Source organism: Microtus pennsylvanicus, chromosome 16 (genome assembly GCF_037038515.1).
Source record: "Microtus pennsylvanicus isolate mMicPen1 chromosome 16, mMicPen1.hap1, whole genome shotgun sequence".
NCBI lineage: Eukaryota > Metazoa > Chordata > Mammalia > Rodentia > Cricetidae > Microtus > Microtus pennsylvanicus.
The window spans coordinates 35,027,725-35,047,147 of record NC_134594.1 but is presented as its reverse complement, the minus strand read 5'-3'; the positions used below and the strand labels follow the sequence as shown (position 1 = coordinate 35,047,147).

At 43.4% G+C, this 19,423-nt stretch overlaps 1 protein-coding gene across 1 annotated transcript in view; it reads left to right on the top strand.

The window, feature by feature from the left end:
• The first annotated feature begins 269 nt into the window (after positions 1-269).
• Positions 270-19,423, top strand: part of Veph1 (ventricular zone expressed PH domain containing 1) — a 167,661-nt gene continuing 148,507 nt past the window's right edge. The window contains exons 1-2 of the mRNA XM_075950586.1: positions 270-556; positions 11,812-12,027. Of these exons, the coding sequence (XP_075806701.1) occupies positions 404-556; positions 11,812-12,027 (369 nt within the window). The 5' untranslated portion in view covers positions 270-403. The remainder of the gene's footprint in view (positions 557-11,811; positions 12,028-19,423) is intronic.

The window sequence follows — 19,423 nt, the reverse complement described above, 5'->3', positions numbered from 1 at the left end:
AACCTGATACTCTCCGAAAGAAAGAATTTTCTGAGATAAAAGAAAAAAAATAAAAGAAAGAGCTCCTTCAAATACCACCAAACAAGAGCTAATTACTCTATGAACGTGTTTCCAATTCTCCTCCCCCCCATTTCCCTCTCCCTCTGCGTTTCCCTTCCCTCCCTGCCCCCCACCCCCCCACCCCACCCCCCGCGCTACCAAGGTCACATTCTGAGCTCACGCCACCTGCTGCTCTGCACTGGCCACACTGTGTCACTTGTTTCCGTTACAGAGACTGCCAAAGGAGCCCCCGAGTCTGAAGAACAAGGGCCCTTCCCGGGATATGAAGTGTACCTACTGCAACATGGTTTTCTCTCTCTAGCCCTGGATAGCAGAACATGGCCCTGGGTCCACAGAAAGCCAAATGATCCAACCCACAATGCATCAGCTTTTCAGACTGGTTTTGGGACAAAAGGATCTCTCCAGAGCTGGGGACCTCTTCTCTTTAGATGATGCTGAGATTGAAGACAGCCTGACGGAAGCTTTGGAGCAGATTAAAGTCATTAGCTCATCTTTGGTAAGTAAATTGGTCGGTAGAATAGACCTCTCGGGTGGCCAATCTCAGAGCCAACGACTATATGCCTCCCAGCAAAGGGAAAGGCGAATGGCCAGTGGTTTGTGGAGTGTGTGGCTTACTTGGTATCTTAGAAAAATTAAACCGAACAAGCCATTATCTTAGGCCAGCTTTCGCCCACTCGCAGAAACCCGGATGCTGGAAATGGAAAAACGAGAGGGGAAGTCTCACAAATGGATTCTTTGGGGGCTATTTTTACATCCTTGAAATGTCACGGAGAAGAGGGGTGGTAACAAATTTAAGGAAAGCAGACCTGCCAAGCTGCACAACTACATCAGCAAACAAAGCCGGGCGGGCGGGTGGCGGCGGCTGAATAATGAAAGAAGGCAGGTGACACCTCTGGCACACTGGTAATCCGAGACACGGACTGCCGGGGCGCTGCTGCCAGAAATGACAGTCGCCCAGGGCCTGATGATGCTGGTTCTGTTTACTTATGCATCGCCTCGCTCTCTGTAAAAAAAAAAAAAAAAAAAAAATCTTTGCTTCATTTTCTACCCTCCAGTCTCCATTTAATTCAACTCCGCGATTAGCCCCAAATATGGGCACATACCTTTAAGATCCCAATCAAGCCTCCCCCTCCTTGTTTTGCCTTCGTGTCAAAATCATACATTCTTGAAAATGCATCCCAAAGCAGAGATGTGTGCAGTACGTGGTGTGGCTTGGTATTGACTGTCTTGGTTCCGCTCCGACCTTCCTTGAGATTAGTCCTACTTCAAAGACCTCAGACTAAACGCCTGTCACGCCCACATGCTCACAACTCAATAGTGTTTGCCCACGCTTAAGCACAGACACCCTTTGGGAGGGAGAAGGTGTGGGGCTCACGACATTGACACGTAGCAGACTCTTCCATAAGACTTTTAAAAGGAGCGCCGACAAGCCGCGAGGCTTGCTCCACGCGCCTGTCATCATATTCATTTGCCCTTCACTCTTTCTTAAAGATATATTTATTCATGTGTTTTCTGCGTATGAGTGCTGTGTCTTCATGCACACCCAAAAAAGGAATCTGATCTCATTACAGATGGTTGCGAGCCATCATGTGGTTGCTGGGAATTGAACTCAGGTCCTCTGGAACAGCAGTCAAGCGCTCTTAACCACTGAGCCATCTCTCCAGCCTCTGCTCTTTACTCTTAATGTACCAATCCCCACACCAGCCAACAGGTCATTTTCCTAACATTCTTCTTTGGCGGCAATTACATGTTTATACTTTTCCCAGACCACTAATCAACTTCAACTGACTCAAGACAAAGTATTGTGAGTACGTTTGCACTCTCTGGGTAGTGTTTCTGTGCTGTTTCCATTCCGTCCTCGTTCACTCTTCTAGAAATAAACTGGCTGAATATGTCATTGCTTTTTGTCTTCCTTGGAAAAACAAACCTACTCAGACTAAGGTCCCGAAAGCCTATGCTGTTTCCAGTAGAGGTCACTAGTAGCCTATGCTTTCCTTGGTTTCCTTCACCCTGCTTTACAGATAGATGTCAGAGAAAGGACTTCAGGACCGGGGCCTGTTATATGTCTCGACTGGTTCAGTGAGGGTGCGACTTGAGGCTGGCAGCACTGTGGAACCCAGTCCTCTAGCGAACATCCCACCTAGCTGACAGTTCCCAGCTCTTCTTTCTTCACTTGGGTCTCATAGACTCCTTCTACCGATCTCCAAGGAGCAGAAGTAACATGACAACTTACCGTTTACACGTGTCAAGCTTAGGGGACTGGTGACAGTCACCCTTCCCTTGCCTTTCCTGTTAGTCTGCTGCGCCATCTTGGCTGACTTGCCTATTGTCTGTGTTAAAATCATTCTCATGCTATGACCCAGGTCTCCCTTGCAGGTTGTCCCTTTCTTGATAACCCTGGATCAGACTAATTAATTCTTATTCTCAATTCTTCAATAATAGAGCTAGAAGTTTCCTTTTGAACTGCCTTTTCCAACATCTTTCCAGCACTGATCTCTTCTTTGGAACTCTGGACAAATGGCAACTTCTGCTTGCTCAATGGTGGGACTGGGAATGTTGTTCTTATGTTATTCTGCTCTCTTAGATTTCTCCTTGTTAACTAACGTCTCTGTGTCACAATCTTTGATGGGGCTTTCAGCAAGGCTCCTCCTGTGGATTGCTCCTAGTCTGCTACCAACGGAAGGATGGGAAAGAGCAAGATCCTTCACCTAAACTCAACATTTAGAATTTAGTTCCTCAGTAGTTCTGAGAAAGAGATCAGCAAGGAGTGATTGTCTTGTTGTTAGTAGCCTGAACAGGTAGTACTTGGTTCTGTGTTCTCTAAAGCTGTGTCTGTCATGTTCCCTCTTTTGTCTGAGATCAGGTACTTCCACTTTGCCTTCAATTATGTGCACCACCACCATCCTTTTATGCTTATCAAGACTTACACTGCTGCTTAAGACTCAAGAATCTTGACAAAGACACAGTTCTTCCAACAATTGTTGGAAGATCTGTAATCAGCTAGGAGGCAAACCTCCAAGCACACGTGTGAGCCATTTAGATTAAGTTCATCTTCGAGCATGTCTGTAAGGAACTGGCTTGATTAGATTGATTGATGTGGGAAAGACCCCCCCCCCTAATGGTTGTCACCATTTCCTGGGCTTGGGTTCCTAACTACCAAAAAAGGAGAAAGCTAGCGGATCACGAATATTCATTGTTTTCTCCTTCCCAACTTTGGATAGAGCTGGATGACGCTGCTTCAAGTTCCTCGCACTAGAACCCCTCCCCCATGACAAACAGTGCCCTGGAACTGTAAGCCAAGTTAAACCCTTCTCCCTTAAGTTGCTTTTGCCAGAGGTTTTATGACGGTTACTGGAAAAGAAACTAAGACATAGCATGTTCCTCCTTTTACCCAGAAGAAATCCTACTCTTCAAACATTTTACTCATTCTTTGTTCTTGTCTCTATTCTCAGCCACTGAGATCCGGCCTCAGTTCCTATGAGAAAAACTTCAAACATCTGAAAAACAATTGTCAGGTCTCACCTATGGCTTCTCTTTCCAGCTAAGTATTTTTAGTATCTGTGGGTTTTCCTATGATAAGAAGGTGTCTATGTCAGAGAATGGTTCTATCCCCTCACATCCTGCTTAAAACCCGTAACTCTGTGGTCAGCAAAACACAATTCATCAGTCTGTAGGGGAAGCTATACAAATTGTGCTATCTAAATACAACTTTGATATAAATTACAATAATCACTTATCTATTTATAACAAAAATGATAACCTCATATGTCATCATTTTGGGGTTGTTCTGCCCAAGTCTCTGCTCTGACTTTTAGAGAAGGGATATTGATTATATTTCACCCTCCCCTATTGCTTTCTATCCTAACCTCACTTCCAGGGAAAACATCCAGCTCACTTGCGCAATCTCTTCCAGACTGTGTCACTAAGAGGCCCCTCCTGAGTTTGCTAATCCCATCCATACACATAGACCTCATTGATATCATTCTCTGTAGTAGTAATTGTTGTTGTTGTTGTTTTCTTTGTGGCCCACTACCCAGATTCCAAATATGTTGATTGCCTCGGCGAGTTACTTAGTCTAGGGTTAGTAACCCACCTAGCAGTTCAGTTATTCCAGGGTCACGGAGAGGCACTACCTGGAAGATAAATGGGCTAGGAAAGAGGAAGAAGGCCATGCAAAGTTTGTCAGAGCCTCCGTTTATTAAAGATGGGTTACAGCTTTTATAGGGTAAAGAGTTGGGGGATGGGCACAGGGGCCTGGGCTCTTGCCACATGGTTCACGTTGGTCACATGGTTCGAGTTGGTCATGTAGGCAGGAGGTTATCTTCGGTCAGGTCACTGTACGCCAAGAAGTCACCAGTCGACACACCTAGATCTTTAGATAGTTTGGAATGCGGGGTGGGTTCCGCTAACAGATAGCTCTCATTAACAGCCAATTTGGGTGTGGGGTAGGCTTTGATTCCTAACACAATTAGGGGTGTGGGGTTCTCTGCAGACTCCCCAGGGTGATGGTTCCTGTAAAGATTTTAGGAGGAAATTGGCTCCTGACACAAATAAACATATGGGAAGACTTATTCTTACTTATAAATGCCCAGCCTTAGCTTGGCCTGTTTCTAGCCAGCTTTTCTAACTAAAATTATCCCATTTCTCTTTAGCTACATTTTGCTTCTGGACTCTTTACCCTTCTTTATCTTATATATCTTTCTTTCCTTCTTATGCTACGGCTGGCTCTGTGCCTAGGTAGGTGGCCCCTGCCATCATCCTTTGCGTCTCCTTTTCTTACTTCTCTTGTTCTTCTTCCTAGATTTCTCCTCCTATTTATTTTCTTTGCCTGGCATCCCCGCCTATCCATCTCTTGCCTAGCTGTTGGCTGTTCATCTCTTTATTAGACCAATCAGGAGTTTCAGGCAGGCACAGCTTCACAGAATTAAACAAATGCACCATAAAAAAATGCAGCACATCTTTGCATCATTAAACAAATATTCCAGAGCATAAATGAATGTAACACATCTTAAACTAATAATCCACAACAATTCTCAAAGAGAAATCTTGTGTCCAAGTTCTTGAAGAATACCTCATTGTAGCTCCAAGCACTACCTATGTTCTCAACACTCTAGATCCCTACTTGGGTTCATCTTAATTTATTATGTGATTTATCATGGTTTATACTTGGGCCAGTTGCTCAGAGTGATTGCAAATGCTCATCAGATAAAGGGCTCTGCTCCTAAAATACAATTTTAATAGCAATAGTATATGTTTTCCACATTTATCCTGGGACATTCTAAGACTTTCAGGGTGGATCAACTCTTATAGCCAAGTCATTTCTTAAGTGGCTTCCATTACATTTAAACCATTGCAAGCACTGTCTTGTGTTCAGACCCTTGTGCTATGAAATCCTGCCTCTTAGACATCATGATTCTGTCAAACATATTTAGCTATCACTCCAAGTTGTCAGATCAGAGCACCTGCCAGGCAGCCTCAGTTTCTCCCCCAGAGTTAGCTGTAAGGTAACCAGTCCTCACTGGATTCCAGTCCCCAGTGGGTGGCTAACCAGCCCTTCCTGGGATTCCAGTCCCCAGTGGGTGGCTAATCAGCCCTTACTGGGATTCCAGTCCCCAGTGGGTGGCTAACCAGCCCTTCCTGGATTCCAGTCCCCAGTGGGTGGCTAACAAGTCCTCACTGGATTCCAGTCCCCAGTGGGTGGCTAACCAGCCCTTCCTGGATTCCAGTCCCCAGTGGGTGGCTAACCAGCCCTTACTGGGATTCCAGGCAACAGTTGGTGGCTAACCAGCCCTTCCTGGATTCCAGTCCCCAGTTGGTGGCTAACTAGCCCTTACTGGATTCCAGTCCCCAGTTGGTGGCTAACTAGCCCTTACTGGATTCCAGTCCCCAGTGGGTGGCTAACCAGCCCTTACTGGGATTCCAGGCAACAGTTGGTGGCTAACCAGCCCTTACTGGGATTCCAGGCAACAGTTGGTGGCTAATTAGCCCTTACTGGGATTCCAGTCCCCAGTGGGTGGCTAACCAGCCCTTACTGGGATTCCAGTTCCCAGTTGGTGGCTACTTTCCCTACCAATTAGCACATTGTTGTTAACCATTTCGTTTCTTGTTTCGCTTTGAACTCCTCCCTGGAATTTCCCACTAAGTTCCCAAACACGTCTTTAATTTTGTTTTTTTTTTATTCCAAATCCTTTCCAGACTACCTTTATCATTAGTTTTCTTTCTTATTAACTTAGCTTTCTTTTCAGATGACTTAAGGTTATCTCTCTATCCAGTCATCTACTTTTCAGTGCCTTCTTGCTCCATATCCAACCCACCTTTCAGTTCTCTTGAATATTTTAAAACAGTGGAACAAATTGGGCACACAATATCAGCTCATCTAAAAATCTTAGACACCAGCAAAAACGGTGCATCTGTATCACTCCACCTCAGACACCACAGGAATCAGGAAGAGAGGGGGAAAGGTTGTAAGAACCAGGGGTCAAGAAGAATAAGAGCAAAACCTTGCCTTGTGGATGTGACTAATTCCTTGGCATGAGTTCACAGCAGCTATGCTTGCCTGTACAAGACCAGTGAAGAGCAAGCCAGTCAACATTCCAGCATGACAAAGGGAGGGGTTCTTAGGCCCCTGACCCTAGCTGAGGGGCTATCTGTAGTTACTGGCTTCTGGGAGAGGAAGACTCAGTTTTTCTTTAAGGGTGTCGCCCTTGATATGTCAACCATGCTCCAGTGGTTGCCCCCCCCCCACCCATGAGTATGTTGACACCACAGATTCGTCTCAATGATTCTTTTAACCTTGATTCTTTTTATTATTTATGTTTGTGTATGTTTTGCCTGCATGTATGTGTAACACATGCATGTCTGGTGACTTCAGAGGTAAGAAGAAGGCATTGGAGGCCTGGTACTCAATTATAGAGGGTTGTAAATCATCACATGAATATGTGGGATTGCACTTGGGTCCTCTGCAACAGAAACAAGAGGTCTTAACGCTGAGACAAATTTCCAGTCCTCAATATTAAGTTATTTAAAAAAAATTAAAAATGATAACACAAATTTGGGAGCTGGTGAAGAGGTAAGGATGGGTTTGGGAGAAGTTGGGAGATGGAGGAAGTGGATATGATCCAAATACAGTTTATTCTGGACGTTGATTAAATATTATATTTAGAAAAGACATAACAATAAAACCAGGAAGAGAGAGAGAGAGAGAGAGAGAGAGAGAGAGAGAGAGAGAGAGAGAAGAAGAAGAAGAAGAAGAAGAAGGAGGAGGAGGAGGAGGAGGAGGAGGAATTTGGCACAATTGAAATGCTTGCATATATTTCTTTCCAATACAATTGTCCTCCCTTAGCCCCATAAGCTAACCTGTAGTTGGACTGTGGTACTCAATCATGTGTTTTTTTAAACTCTATATTAGAAATGCTTGACTTAATAAAATATTATTAGTAGAAAGTTTTAAACTTTTATATAAGGTTTAAAACCTAGAAAAAAATTTAGAGTTCTTTGGTGTGTATCACAATATCTGAAATACACAGATCTCTAAAACCAGTTGTTTCTCTTTATACTGCGAACCTTTGAAGTCTATAAAAACTAGAAAAAAAATTAAACTTTATATAAATGCTTTCCTAGCTTTAATGCTGTTTTTAATCTATCTAGCTTGGTACATGCAGTTTCATTTATGTAGCGAATTTTATATGAACATACCAATGTTTATTCATTCATTCCTCTTTTGGATTGACCCTCACTACTCAAATAGTGCTATAGTAAACATTATTGCCGTTGATTATTTTGGCGAGCATGCACTTCTCAGGATCTCAGTATGAAGTAAAACAACTGGATTTAGATTTTCTTTGTACATCCAGTATTATAATCTGCACCAAAGTGCTTTCTTGTGTGAAGGGTGTTCATTAGTTCCCGCATCTATCAAATGTTAAAACTTCTTTTAAATAAGTTTAATGAAGCAGAATGCAAATGCTAATTAAATTGGCACCTCCTCATTTACAAGTGAGGGCGACTATTTTTCATCTGCTCATGCGCCATTCACCTCTTGGGTTTATATAAAGTATGTTTTCTATTTATTTATTTTCTTTCTCTTTTAATGTAAGGAAGGGTATTGCGGCATGGCCATACTTTACAGAGTAAGGCTGGCCTAGCACTATGTAGTTCAAATATACTTGAACTAGATTGTGACGTCGCAGCCTCTCAGGTTCAAGGTTACAGGTGTGCAGCACCACACCTGCCCCCCCCCAGGTATTTAATGTCCTTTTCAGTTCTTAGACTGATTCTTTGTCACTTATGCATGTACTTTAGTATTCCAGAGGGAAGGGGGTCCCTTACTGTGTGAGCCTGGTAAGACAAGGGTACCCCAAATTGCTCTAGTTTGTTCTTATTCTCCAAGCATTTTACATTTAGATACTCACATTTCATGAATGATTTTGAGAAAATGCGGACTGGAAATTCTTTGTATCCATTACCTAATTTGAAAAAGACAAATGAGCACCCCAATGGCAGCACCATGTTTTCTTTTCTGAAGATACAGCCGTACCATCCACTTACTTCAGACTTCTTGTGTGGTTTTCTTCTCCTAAGTTTCACCTCCTGCACATAGGTCTGTGCTACACTTTCATGCCTGGTGCTCATGAAGGAGAGAGGAGAGCACTGCCTTCTCTGGAGCTCTGGTTGTGGGCTCGCACATGCGTGCTGGGAACTGAACCCACTAGAGCCCTGTCTAGTAGTGTGCCTCGTCTTCTAAATTAAAGCACTATATATCCTTAGCTAGGGCTAAAGATGGCATACTTTTTTTTTTAAGTCTTTTCTACTTTTTTCCAGGTGAATAAATCACAATCACTTTATTTGTTATTGTTATGAGTGTGACGAACATGGAAGGAGTGTGCATGCTGGAGCATGTGTGTGAAAGGCAGAGGACAAATTTTTATAATCTGTTCTCTCCTTCCACTTTACGTGAATCCCAGGGATGAACTCAGGTCATTAGTTCAGCAAGAGCTTTACCACTTAGCCTTTTCATGAGTCCCTTAATACAACTTACTTTTAGTGACTTTATATCCAGCAATCTTAATCAACTATCCTATAATTCTGACAATCTATCTGTGTACAGTTCATCATTTGTGAGGGGTAGAGCTAAGTGAAGAGCACCGGCTGCTTTTCCTGAAGACCCAGGTTCGGGTCCCAGCACCCATGTGGTAGCCCACAACCATCCAAGACTCCAATTCCAGAGGATGCAGTGCCCTCCTCTGGCCCTCATGAGCACCAGGCATAGAAGTATTATACAGACATATATGCAGGCACACTATTCACACACATAAAAAAATAACACTAAAAATAAATTATGTTTAAAATGCAGTTAAAGGATTCACACACAAAGAAGGTGGGTGGTTTCTGAGTTGCTGAGGATGGCGTTGTAAAAACACAGGCACTGGGAATATGTTTCCACTGGAGAAGGGGACTGGGGGCTGAGGGATGGGGCTACCAGGTTTAGGGGGCTCTGCTCTGCACTGGCAACCTTGCTTTCTCCATCTCTAGTCCCGTAGCTATGCCTTAGCTTTTAAATTAATAAAAATTTGGAACTGGATGGCCCAGTCATTAACAGCACTTGTTCTTCCAGAGGACTGAGGTTTAAATTCCAGCTCCCATGTGGCAGATCATAACCATCTATAACTCCAGATTTAGGAGATCTGATACCCTCTCTGTACTCTTTGGGCACTCATGTGTTGCACAGATGTACATGCGTGCAGAACACACACACATAAAATAGAAATAAAATGCTTTAAAGATTTAAATCCAAAAATTTAAATAATTTAAGTTTCTAATTTTAGAAAGAAAATGTAGGTGGATTTTTCTGTCCCTCCAGCCATCTCTCAAATCATGACACAGAGACTTACTATAAATTATGAAAGCTTGGTCAGTTACTTAGGCTTAGTTCTAACTAGCTCTTATAACTTAAATTAACCCATTTTTATTAATTTGTGTCCTGCCACGCGCTTGTGGCTGTTACCTCTCCTCCTATACCTACTATTTTCTCTGCATCTGACTAGCAACCCTGCCTTCTTCTTCCCAGCGTTCTCTCTGCCCTGAAAATCCTGCCTTGCTATTGGCCATTCATCTTTTTATTAAACCAACCAGAGTGACACATCTTCACAGTGCACAAAAAAATTAATCCACATTTCTCCCTTTTTTTCTCAATAAAAAGGAAAGGTTTTAACTCCGACATTATAAAACTATTTACAATAAGAACAACTGTCAAGTAAGAGTTCCATTTACAATGCCCAACCTATTTCTATTTGCAAACTTGGAGAAAGTACTGTGTTATTTATCCTATCTTAGTCCAAAGTTTTATACTGAAACCATTTCTGTCATAACTTGTATTACCCTCCTAAAACTTGACTGTTCAGCTTTTTATTAAACCAACCAGAGTGACACATCTTCACGGTGTACAAAAAGATTATTATACAACAGGGAACAAATACACAACTCAAAAGCTTGATTGATTTAACTGTCTAAACTCAGCTTTGAAAAGGAACAATGAAGCAAACTCCAGTGTTGCCTTAATATCCTTAGTAGAAAAAATATTGTTCCAGAGGATCAAAAAGAAAATGAAGTCAACTAAGGAAAAATAGATTTGACACTCATTGCCCAATTCCCAATGGAGGAAATACAAATGGCCAATAAACACACGGAGATATGCATCCTTACTTTGATTCAAGAAAGTGCCTAACACCAAACAGTAATGAGATACTGTTTTCCTCTGATCAAATTAGTAAAAATTAAAAATACTTTGTTCCTGCAAAAGCACAATGAAGATATTAAGTTTCCATCCAGATGACTGTAGTTTAAATTAGTAAGGGCTTTCTGGAAGGTCGTTTAGTAGTTTGTAGTGGGAGCCTCAAGATTATTTCTGTCCTTTGCTCTGGAAAATTGCTCCTTCTGGAGGAAAAAAAAATCTGGGTTACAGGTGATTACAGTGTAGATATAGGTCTGAGATGTTTATTGACCTCATTATAACAGGAAAAACTGTGTTAGGAGTGAGAATTCCCAGTCGGCCAGCGGAGCGGGGTGGTGCAGGCCTCTGAATGCTCACCTACTTCTAGTTGCCTGCCCTGTGAGACTCCCATGGTGGTGTTTAGTCAGACCCGGTTTCCAACGCAAAGCAATAAGCATTTTTGCTGTGCACGTTTGTTTTTTCACAAAATTTAAAAATTTTCAGGGATCCTATTTTTCTTTAGTAAAGATGAGGACGTATCTGGGAGGTAATTAAGACAGGAAGATGGAAGGAAATTTGAGTGGGGAAAACTTACCAGGGTGGGGTTTGTTACTTCTTTGAATTGAAGAGGAAGAAATGAAACATTGTGTTCTACTGGAGTCCGGGAAAGAGCTAATAAGGGAACATTACAAAGTAATGTGAGTTTTTTTTCTCATGCACTTGACTAAAAAACCATGGCTGAGAAAAGTAACTTCTGTCTTGGAGGGACTTGAAACTGAAATGGCCTGAAGAGTCACCTGCTCGCACATTAATGATCCAGCTCCTCTGGCCAGCTGTCACTCTCCATTTTATTCCTGACAGCAGGGGCTTGGATGTATGTTCTGCCTCTTCCACAAGAGGAAGGTCGACTGCAAAGGGCTTTACAGCCTCACTCCTTAGCACACAGCAACACACAGCATTTCAAAACTATTCGCTACGTAGCTTCCTTATCATGGACAACTTTCTCGAGTGCTTATTAACTTGAAGGTTTTCTTTCTGAATAGGATTACCAGACTAATAATAATGACCAGGCAGTGGTTGAAATCTGTATCACAAGGATCACGACAGCCATCAGAGAGACGGAATCCATTGAAAAGCATGCCAGGGCCCTGGTGGGACTGTGGGATTCCTGCTTGGAGCACAACCTGAGACCCGCAGGGAAAGACGAAGATACTCCACATGCAAAAATTGCATCTGATATCATGAGCTGCATCTTGCAGGTATGTCGCTGTGCCAGCAGCAGGCAATGTGATACGGAGTTGGCAGCTTACGGTGAACACATGATGTCTCTTGAACTGAGAGGCAATTTTTGTGCCTCTTAGATACTGTAAAAAGACACCATAACCCCGGATAGAGTAAACCAGCAGGCGGCTCACTAATAAACTGAGAAAAATCCTACTGAGTCCCTGCTGTGTCCCTGTGAGCTATACTATAAAGAATGCAAAATAATACCTCAACAAGCATGAAAGCATGCTTGGGGAGGTCAAAGGAGGATAGGGGGCGCTCTTCTCCCTCACTTTCCACTCTCTCTCCAGACAGGGTCTCTCAGTGAATGGGAAGATCAGCACTGCAGGTACATTCAGCTATGCTCAGCTCTGTATGTGGGTGCTAGGGGTTTACACCCAGGACCTCATGCTTGCGCAGCCAATGCTTCTGTCTGCTGAGTCGTCTCTCCAGCCTGTCTAACTCACTTGAAGTCTATTTTACTATGTGCTGTGAATGCCTATCTGTTCTACATGTGAAAGATTGGCAGGTCCATGTCTTTAAGTCTCTGCCCTGCCATGTCTTACATCTCTGCTTTGCCCCTTGTAAATTAAGAGCAACAACACCTACTGTCTGAAACTATCTAGGGGACGGGGCATGTGCAGCGCTTACTTTGAACAATTGCAGTTCAGTCAGCGATCAGGAAACATGGCGGTCCTTAGCTAGCAAATGAATCCACAGTCTTGTAGGCCAACAGAAACACGGCCCCAGATAACTCCCACCAGGACACAAACATGTTAAAATCTTATGCTACAGACCGGTGATGGTGGATGAACACGAAGAATGTATAGATATTACAAAACTCTCTATAGGTGCTCTCAACACGATGTGGAGCACCAAATTCAAATCACAACTTACTCAGGACCAGGAGATTCCTCTGACCAAGTTGCTAGATGGATTCAGTCATTTCCCATCTCCTGGAGAACCCCTGAAAGAGAGATAAACAAGACATTCTGCTTTCTAAAATAAATACGAACTTGGAGAGGGCGGATGAGGATGAAAACGTGGCCCAGGGGTATCGGTGTCATCAATGTACTAGAATGAAACTCTAAGGGATTGAGAGTACCTGATTCTGACCTCATCGTAGGAGTCAGGGCAATCACTTTTCCTCAACTGCTTGCTTGTAGACCCGATGTCATATGTCAATCAGCTTTGCATTATCTGCTGTCTCCTTTCAGCCAACACCCTGGGAGGGCCTATGAAGAGGGAAATAATAAAAGATGGCTGACAAGGAGAACAAAGGGGGCTAGAAAGAATCCGCAAATCAGGAAGCGTGTATTTTTCTGCACTGTAAAAGGACCTAATGTCTAGCCTCATTGCTTGTGCTTGGTTACTGCTCATGTAGGCTTTCCCAGCCAGTACCCTGTGAAGACTGAGAAACAGGACCCAGGATGGCCCAGCATTTCCTTCAGAATTCTTATGGGGGAAACTGGTTGTATAAAGTTAGAAGGTTCCTCAACAAACAATCCCCTATTATTTATCTTTAGGGTGATCTTGGACAAATTAACAGTTTTGTGTCTTTATTGCTTCATCCATTAAGTATACATTATAGGAGCAATTTCCTTTTGGCTTTGTTGTGATGAATAAATGACCAGATAGCAAAAGGAAAAATACTCAGGAAATAAGTAAGAAACGCCACATGGTCATTAGCTCCAGTTGATATTATCATCTGCAGGAGACCATTCGATACCATACGATACGTTCTTTTTACTGTTATTTATTTGCCTGTGTGTGTTTTCTGTGCCTGTGGAAGCAAGTGAGAGTGGTTGACCTTGGGCATCTCCCTCCAGGGCTCTTCACTTATTTATTGAAGCAGGATCTCTTGATGAAACCAGAGCTAACCAGCTTGCCCTGTCTCTACCTCCAAGTGCTAGGATCCTAGCCAGGCTGCCACATCTACCTAGCTTTCACGTGGGTCTGATGAGCCCTCAGTAGGGTCCTCACACTTGTGTGGCAAATGATTTATCTACTCAGCCATCGTCCAACCCACCATTCAACCCTTTGCAACAAGCTGTTAATTCAGTAATGACACCCATTGGTGATCGTTTGCCTGTCTCTATTCTCCACAAATTATATTTTGTTTTGTTTTTCCATTGAGGTAGACCCAGCACCTACAATAGCACTGGCAAACAGTAGGAACTCAGGTAGTATCTACTGAATGATGTAATGTATGGGTTCAGAAGCAGTAATGATCCTGTGGTTTCCTTAGCAACTAGACTTCTCTCCAGTGGGCTTCTGGATGTGGTTCTGGGACAGGAGAATGAAGTGTGAGGGATGGGGACAACCAACAGACCTGCTCCCTTCTCTCGCCTGTCAAGAAACCCACTGGGAAAACTAGATGACGGTGTGAATCAGACTTCTAGAAAGCTCCACCAGTCAGAATCAAGCATTCTGCCTGTCTGCTTGATGAGGCTGCATGAACATCCAAGGAGCCCTATTTTAATAGATGAAGTTGAACATCTCTTGAGATTGTTACTTTTCTATGGCTCCAATTGGATTCAATCCCTGGGGGCAGAGGAGCCTCTCTGTTCCTGTCACCTGAGATCTGTATCTCGTCTCTTTGCTATCTCCGTTCCAGTTTTAAACCGCTCAGAAAGGTTCCCAGAGTGCGTTTTCAAAGGGGGAGTTTCTACCAAGAGCTCAAATGGTGCTAATCAAGTTGGGAAATGGAACCCTTGGCATCGTGGAACAAGGCCCTCTTGTTCCGCGTCTCCAGTGAGGGGTAGCAGTCCTCAGGAGTAGCTTTATTTCCACACTGCCCTGCCCTCCATTTGTTCCCTGAGCTGGGAACTAGTAAGATAATATTCACACCCGCCCGCTCACATCTCTGCTGAGGGCCAAGCGCTGTCACAGGCTGCGGCGTTATCAGCGGCTCTTGAAGTGGTTTATTTCTTGTAGAGTGGTGACCACAGGACTTTTTTTCTGCCTGTATCCCATTAGCCGTCCTGTGGTCCAAATAACGAAAGATAAAATGCCTTGCTGTGCCCAGCTCTACTGCGTTAGATGCCTTTGAAGGGAAAGCTCAGCACTGGGGCAGAGCTGTTTGTTATCTGTTAGGTCCCTGGGATTCTTCTTTGCCAGTGTCACGCTGGCCTCTAGCCCCTTGTTCACATCCTGTTGTCGTCAACAGTGCCTGTGGCTTTTGATATGGTAGGGGCTGTCTAGACACTGTTTTGAGCCCGAGTGCTTTTGGTGGTGATCGCTTAGAATTTAGATGTACTGTTTGCTCTTTGCTTAATGTTTTACTTCTTGTTTCATTTGAGAGATTTCCAAATTATATGAGTGGGGAGAAGAGAGAAAAATGGAGTGTGTCGAAGTTTGCTTTGTTTTTTAGTGGTGAAATGATACGCCTGAGGGGAGGGTGTTGTGCTTTTGTCCTGGATCCACACTTCAGAGGCATCCAGAACTGTTCTAAAAAGAAGACAATCTGATTGGCTCAGAAGGCCTGCTCTTTCGGTGCTCCTGCCAAGAGCTACCTCACTCCAGAGCTTAAAACAGAAACTAACGATTTCCATCCATCTGATCTCTCCCTGTGTTTGTCTGTGCTCACAGTTAGCAAGTGCCACTTCCTGTTGCCACCACCTTTGGTTTTTTTGCGTTACACATAAATGAGCTTGAGATCATAGCGCACACCTTTAGTCCCAGCGTTAGGGAGCATGAGGCGGGCACATCTATGTGAGCTTGAGGTCAGTATGGTCTAGGTAGTGAGTTCAGGGCAGCCAGAGCTACATAGTGAGACTCCATCTAAAATAATTAATTAAAAGTGCCTGAAGATCTATTCCTCTAGTAGAAGACATGTGCCTTTCTACTTTCAAGTTATTCTTGACAAAGAGACATAGTGTGGAAAAGTATCTTTGATATGGAGTTCCTTTTGGAATGTTCCCACTGGTAGGGCTTTGACCAGTCAATATAGGGACAAGTTTAACTGTTGAAAGTTTAACTGTCAGAAGCCTCCATGTGATGGAGAGATTGGGTGGCTATAAAAAGAGCCCATGACAAGACTGGGGGTTGGGGTAACATCCAGTGCTATGATGAAAGTAACTTGAGTGAATTCAAAGAAGCAGCCAATGTAGCATAATTGAGAAAAGTGGAAAAAAAGTCAGTTAACCATGCTGAACCCCACAGTCTGAAGTGTATTGGCAAAAGGAAGATGGATCACTGTTTTGGTATACGTAGTCAAGTGTTACTCCGAGCAGGTATTAGAGACTGAATTTGGTGGATGGAATGTTCTGGTTATCACAGATGGTTGTAGAATAAGCATATTGTTTTAAGCAGGTTCAACCATGGTCTTGATGGAATAGATCTCAAACTCTCTTAAAGCTCACCTGATTCTTGTGCTGTTGAGCGAAGACTCTGGTTTCTGGCCTGTCTTTTTGGTACCTTGATATCATGAAAGGGATGTTCTGATCTGACCAAAGAAAGTCTCCCTCTGTAAATGAGTCCCTTGGTTTCACTATTACGTGTCAGTCTTCTAGAAATCTCTTGGTGTGGGTTGTCCTTAGTAGATTATAGCAACTCTATGTGGTTGAGTGCCAGGCCTGGGAGAGAAGAGGAGCCCATCTTCCAAGGAAGCTGCATAACCTACCACATCAGCAATGGCCAGTCCAATCAGGCCCGTATATACGTGCTGGAGGAGGAGACATGGATCAAGATATTCAGATAAGCCATGAGAGGTCTCAAGGCAGGCCATGGTCCTGATGTATCTGGAACATTGATGAAAAACAAGAACGAGTTAAAACACATCAGGCATTTTGTCTGTTTGTTTGTGTCTGGTGACTGGAAAACTAGGATCGCTTAAGCAAAAGGCATTTAATTAGCTTGTTTACAGGAATGGAGATGGGCTAAGCACACCAGATATCATGGAGCTCAAATATTAACAGGACCTGATTTTGCCCAGTTTGCCTCTCTGACCCCCATGTTTCTCAAGTTTCATGTAGTTCTTTCCTGCCAACTGAGGTCACATGATAGTGACACCCATAAACTCTTAACACCTTGAATCCACCAGGAAAATTACAATCACAGAGCCCTTCGAAGAATCCTTAATTGAATTTGGCGAAGCACTTATTCCTGAACCATCATTTGAACCAGGGAAATGCGGCTTGCTGCCAGGCTGAGACACTCAGTCACTCTTGAGACCAAGGGCAGAAATGTCTTCAGCAGAAAAACTGGAGAGCTCCTTAAGGATGAATAATGTAGAATCTCAGAAAAAGGAACACAGGAGCGTGTGCAGGCTCGGCGAGGCTGAGGCCTGGAGGGAGAAGGGAAACCATAGCAATAACATTTTCCTTCAAATAGAGAGCAATGGAAACTCAATACCCAGATATGAGTGTTCCAAAGTCATTGCTCCCAACTCACCGAGTGTCTCAGCTATCCCAGAACATCGCCTTTACATGGCTCACACGCTCAGTGTGAACAGGCGACTCCTCCTCCTGGTCTTTATTATTATAAGGTTTGTTATATTCCATACTGTCTAAGGATATAACTTTCCCTTTAAACTACTGAGGATGCTTCAAGAATGAAAGCAATTTAGGCTTAGCACTGTTCTAGTCAGGATGCCTGCTCAGCTACAATAACAAACACCTAAATAGAACAGTCAGTTAAACTACACAAGACATGTTTGTCTCTCATCGACCCATTCAGAAGTGTCAATCCAGGGCGGAAGCTACTCTTTTCTCTGTTCTACATACAGTTTCTAACTCCCAGTCGTAGACAACTGCTTCAGTCCTTGGTACCAAGTCCTGTGCCACCTAAATTTAAAGGAGATAATGACTTAAAAAGCAAGTCACATCGTGCTAATAGTAGCCTAAAGGTTGAGCACAGTAAACCTTCTTTATCTCATTGTCTAAAGCTTTGCATGTGGTCACATCTGATGGCAAAGAAGATGGAAAATGCTGTCTGCAATCATGTGGCTGTCCCCAGCAGAAACCCAGAAGCTGATTACTAAAGAAAAAAGAAGTACACATTTACTGATGGAGAGGTAGAACTTGCTATTCCATTATCCTTTCCCACCATCCCTGGCTTCCCTTCAGTGACCATAATCTGATCAGATTGAACCTAGACGGCTTCTCAGTGCATGCCCTATTTGGAGGGTAGTCATTACTTCTCTCCAAGGTCACTGGTCCTTGAGCAGCCTGGAAAGTCTTCTTCTACCAGTCAGTTGATGTTGTGTCTTCCCTGAGACCTATTTATCAGAGACTGCTCAGTGGGAAAATGTGATGACAGTCAATGTTACAAATGATCTGGAGAGTGGGGTGACATCTCTGTGAACAGCCAGCAAGAGGGTGACAAAGCCCAGAGTGGAATCCAGAGTCTGTTTTCTGTCACACGCCCTTTCTAACACATTGTGTTTGCAGGGACCACCACCACCGTGCATCTATACTATCTTCTTTCTTCCTCATACTCCCTGCTTGTGTCTGTGTGCTATATGCATGTGTACATGTTTGTGTGTGTGTGTGTGTGTGTGTGTGTGTGTGTGTGTTTGTATGTCTATGTGGGCATCTGCATATAGAGGCCAGAGGTTGATGTTGAGTGTCTTCCTCTGTTGCTGTGCCCTTAATTTTTGAGACAGGGCCTCTCACTGTCCATGAATCTCACCAATTTGGCAGGACTAACAGACAATAAGCCCCAGGGATCCTCCTGTGTCTGCCTTCCCAGTGCTGGGATTACAGGCACATGCCACCATCTCTGCCCTGTTTGCATGGGTGGTTGGCAATGGCCATCTCTCAGCCTAATTGTATTTGATTCATTTGTTATTCAGTCTGCCATGTTGGGTCTACCCTAAGCCCAGAACGCTGTTGAAAGTGGTAGGAAGCATAACCTATGGTTGGAACGACAAGTACCTTTCACACATATAACAATATGAAGTCAGCTCCCAAACACATTGTATATAAAACAGTTTTGTCTAGAGCAAACCTAAGTGGTTGGGATGGTGGTCATGAATATATACAATTTATCTATAATTGTTTCCTAGTTAGTCAACTAATTGACTAACTGATACCCTTAAGGTGAGCCACAGAATAAAGAGAGAATTTTTATAATCTTGAATGTCTTTAAGCTTTAGTCTTATATTTATTTTTTCTTTTGAATATCATTAGCTAAAATTTCAGCACATTTCATGGACACATAGTAGACCTGAGTGCACAGTGCTTCAGTCAATTCCTGTAATGTGTCATGACGTCAAGGCAACCAGTGTTCCCTGCCCCTTGAGCTTCTGTCACTGGTCCTGCCAAGCTTTAAATATTAGCACTTGTCCTATGTAAATGTTTTTGGCACCTAACATCTGATCTCCTTCAATCCCCTTCCAGTCAGAGGATGTCAAGAAAGACCTCTAGAGGAAGGGATGCCTTTGCTGGG